The 4,101-nt window shown below is 38.9% G+C and overlaps 1 protein-coding gene across 3 annotated transcripts in view; it reads right to left on the bottom strand.

Annotated features, from left to right (window-relative positions):
• LOC102674034 (zinc finger protein 423) overlaps positions 1–4,101 on the bottom strand; it is a 90,588-nt gene that overhangs the window by 57,014 nt on the left and 29,473 nt on the right. For all 3 annotated transcript variants that reach the window (XM_031510904.1, XM_006616678.2, XM_031510903.1), the window contains one exon: positions 82–153. In XM_031510904.1, coding sequence (XP_031366764.1) covers positions 82–153 — 72 coding nt within the window. The remainder of the gene's footprint in view (positions 1–81; positions 154–4,101) is intronic.

Raw genomic sequence — 4,101 nt, forward strand, 5'->3', positions numbered from 1 at the left:
CGATCGTTGATCAGAGATCGAATCAAAGATTTGACATTTATTACATAAAATAATCGTGAGAATAATTATTTCAACACTCACCGCTGTCGAGACTGTTCTGATTCTCCAAATCTAATCCTTGAACCGAAGATGGCCTCCCCTCTTGTAGATACTCTGAAACAAAAATTATTTTAATGGTTAATGAAAGAGAATGAATTACCACATCTTTAATATAACTTTTGGCATAAAAATTGTTAAAAATATTTGCGTTTATTCGTTGCAGAATTATTAAAAAAAAAAAAAGTAATGCATTACTCGATGCACTTTACTACTTATGCAATATGCATAAAAAAAAGGAAAAAAGGCATAGAGAAGAATATGCCTCGATTCCATTTAATTTCTCTCTTCATATATACATATATATACTCTCTTAATATATTTTCTTGATCTTGTCTTTTCAGGAAAACCACCTCATAATAATCCCTGGACGATTACATGCTCAACGCTTTCGACGTTTTAATTTTCACCTCACGCATAACACGATTACCTCAACTTTTGAACGATCCTTCACAAATAGAAATCCCTTTGCGCAACTTCAATCTACAATCTACGATCGATCTTTCGTACACGCGTTTACGCGTTTTCATTCACGAAAAAGAGAGAGAGAGAGAGAGAGAGAGGAAAAAGAAAAACATTTGAACACGATCGATTCGATCGATTTATTATCCCTCCGACTTTTACAACGCGAATACCCCCCCTCCCCTCCTGAAATCCAGTGGCCAATAATTCGAGCCAACACGTAGCTCTAATAGGGGACCACATTGAAATTTCATGGGATTTCGGGCGATCGAGCAGAACGAACTTAGATACACGGTGGTAAGCGTGCTCCCGACCCTTTTTGCTACACGGACGGGTATAATACGAGAAAGGGTGGAAAAGAGCCGCGACGGCCCCACGGGAGCCATACCCCGGTGATATTGGCTCCCATAGCCTATTCCTGCTAGGCGTGGGAGGGCCGAACCTTACCACCTTAGGCCGGCTGGCCGAGGAAAACTGGCCAAAATTCAAATTTCCCACCGGAGTATGCGCAACTTTAAGCGTAACTTGTGCGAAACAACCACCGACACCCCTCCACACCCCGATATTCGCGATCAGAGGGGAGGGAGGGGAAGGGTCCCTTCTTTTTACACGCGTATCGATCATTGGTTGAAGTCGAGTCGACAAGGATACGATGGGATCCGCGGGATATTTGCAGATTTCGAAAATTGGAAGCGTGAATTCCTTTCTTTTTTATTTTTATATAAAACAGACGAATTGTTGGAAAACTTTGAAATCTGTTGGCGAACGAAAGTGTTTCTCGAACAAGAAATATTTCTCTCCCTTTGGACATCCAGAAAACTCTCTGAAACGCTATAAACTCGAATGAAATAATCTCGAACCATGGATAATGAAATGGTCGATGAAATGGTCGTCATTCTCTCATTCTCTCGGAAGAATCTTTCGTTCAAATTAAATTGTTTATCCGAAATGAGGAATAACTGGTTGATAAGGGAAAGGAACAAAGAGGAGGGGGTGGGGGATAAGACGAAGGTGCGCGTTCAAGCTTGTGAAATTATCATCGGTCATAAGTCATGGGGAAAGGGAGGGAGGCGCGGTGCAGCGGAACGCAACGCGTTCGTGGTTTCACGTGGAAGAGATAACTCGTATAAATAACCCGGAAGTCCGCGGTGTACAATAGTCTTTTTTTACGAGTATGACTTTTGGGAGTTCCAAGGCCGCGCTTGGGACCGCTGTTGGTAATCAGTTTGTCGTTGCCACCGAAATATACTACGAGCGAGGAGAGGGGGAGGAGGGAGGGGGGAGAGGTGAGAGAGGAGTAAAAAAAAAAAAAAGAAAGAAAGAAACATTTCACTTGCTGCGAATTTTGAGATCTCTCATTACGAGTGTGTGAAGGATCTTTGTTAACTTTGACTCTTGTAAAAATTATTTTCATCGTGCTCGATATCCTCTCCCGTTCTATCTTTAAATTTTTAATGTAAAAGTGTAATTCGTATTATTACTATTAAAACCTGTAATTAATTTTTGATAGAAGGATTATTTATTTAATTTCGTGTATATTATCGATTTTTTACGTTTTCGTCGAAGAACGATGTTCGATCAATCTTTTAAATCGATAGCCGATTGACTCGACTTACGGGCAAATCCCTCAAGAAAGGGCAACGCTCCCCAAGTCGAGGGCGCCGAAATTATCGCAATCCCTAAATCTCGCCAACAACTGTTTTTAAGCGTCGAATTATCCTTATCCACTTCATATGTGTATCATCTTCCATTTCATTTTTCTCAAACAATCCTATAATTTTAAATATAGGATTCCACTTCTCTCAATTGATTAACATATCCCTCCAAATATCCAATTATCAAAATTTATTAGCATCAAAAGTTAACGGTTCTTCAATCTTTTTCAAAAAAAAAAGAAGATACTAGTTTTCCAATATTAAAATCTTCAGATGCTCGTTAACATTCTCCATTCTCTCGATTCTCTTTTGCAACACCCTCTATTTACATTTTATCATTTTTGAAACGAAAAAATTTATAAATACTAAAACAATTATCCAAACTTATTAACATTTCTTCATTTTTTCAAAAAAAAAAAGAAACTTACTAATTCTCCAATATTAAAATCTTCAGATGCTCGTTAACATCCTCCATTCTCTCAATTCTCCTTTGCAACACTCTCTATTTTATCATTTTCAAAACGAAAAAATTTATAAATACTAAAACAATTATCCAAACTTATTAACATTTCTTCATTTTTTCAAAAAAAAAAAGAAACTTACTAATTCTCCAAAATCTTCAGATGCTCGTTAACATCCTCCATTTTCTCAATTCTCCTTTACAACACCCTCTATTTACCACATTTTATCATCCTCGAAACGAAAAAACAATTTATAGTTATTAAAACAATTATCCAAACTTATTAACATTTCTTCATTTTTTCAAAAAAAAAAGAAGATACTAACTCTCCAATATTAAAATCTTCAGATGCTCGTTAACATTCTCTCAATTCTCCTTTGCAACATCCTCCATTTACCACACCTTGTCATCCTCGAAACGAGAAGAAAAAAAAAAAAAAGAGAGAAAGCAATTCCTCCATCCAAACCTGTTAACGTCACAAAGCTGGTTAACATTTCTTCTCGCAAAAGAAAGAGAAAAGGGGGTTAACCCTCCCCCATAATAGCCACGATTGTCTTTACGCGAGCGCGTATAAATTTGGGCGGCGCTCGAAGCTGTTGGGAACCGGTTTTGGTTTTGTATTAGCATGTAACTCCGGCAGGAGTTGAAGTTGCGATGGCTTGTGGGTGGCTGGGCGAACGTAGGGAGGGTAATTACCTCCTTGGGGAGCCCCCCTCCGTTCGCGTAGCCGGCAATAGCCCCAGCACGGGTACAGAGGCTTCCCACTGCTCCCAGTGGTCCCGCGGGAACGAGCCAGTGGCTCTCATCCTGCCGGTTCTCATTCGACCTAAATTGGATTTCGTCGTAGCGCGCGCGCGCGCACATGGACTTTTTTCTCCTCCCCTTTTCGAATTGCGTTTCAATTGCGTGGCCAAAGGTCGAAGAGGGTTGGGAGTTAAGGGTTGAGAGTTGATCGGATTCGCGATGATTGAGAGATTTTTTTTTTTTTATCGAGACGATAAGGTGATGTAAGGCGTTTTGATGATTCGTCGAGGTTAGGCGTGGTTGAGATAAAAATTGCATTTTTGTGGAAGCGGCGTGGTGGTGTATGGGTAATTAGTACGATGAGTCGTTAATAAATGTGTTTTTGACGATGACAGTGATGTAGATGGTAATGGCAATGAGAACAGCCTTGAGACTGGTAGTGAGGATAATAGGATGATAATGATCTTTGGTGATAATGGTATTGAAAATAATAGGTATGGTTATAATATGGATGGTACGATGATAATTATAATGATGATAGTAATAAAGAGAATGGAAATGTTAATAATAATGACAGGGGTAATAATTATGATTCTCTTGGATTAACTTTGATTAAATTTTCGGAATAGTTGAGTTAATTAATAAACGATCTCTCTCTTTCTCTTTCTCTCTCTCTCTCTCTCT

Source organism: Apis dorsata, unplaced genomic scaffold (assembly GCF_000469605.1).
Source record: "Apis dorsata unplaced genomic scaffold, Apis dorsata 1.3 scaffold_269, whole genome shotgun sequence".
In the NCBI taxonomy this organism is placed as follows: Eukaryota; Metazoa; Arthropoda; class Insecta; order Hymenoptera; family Apidae; genus Apis; species Apis dorsata.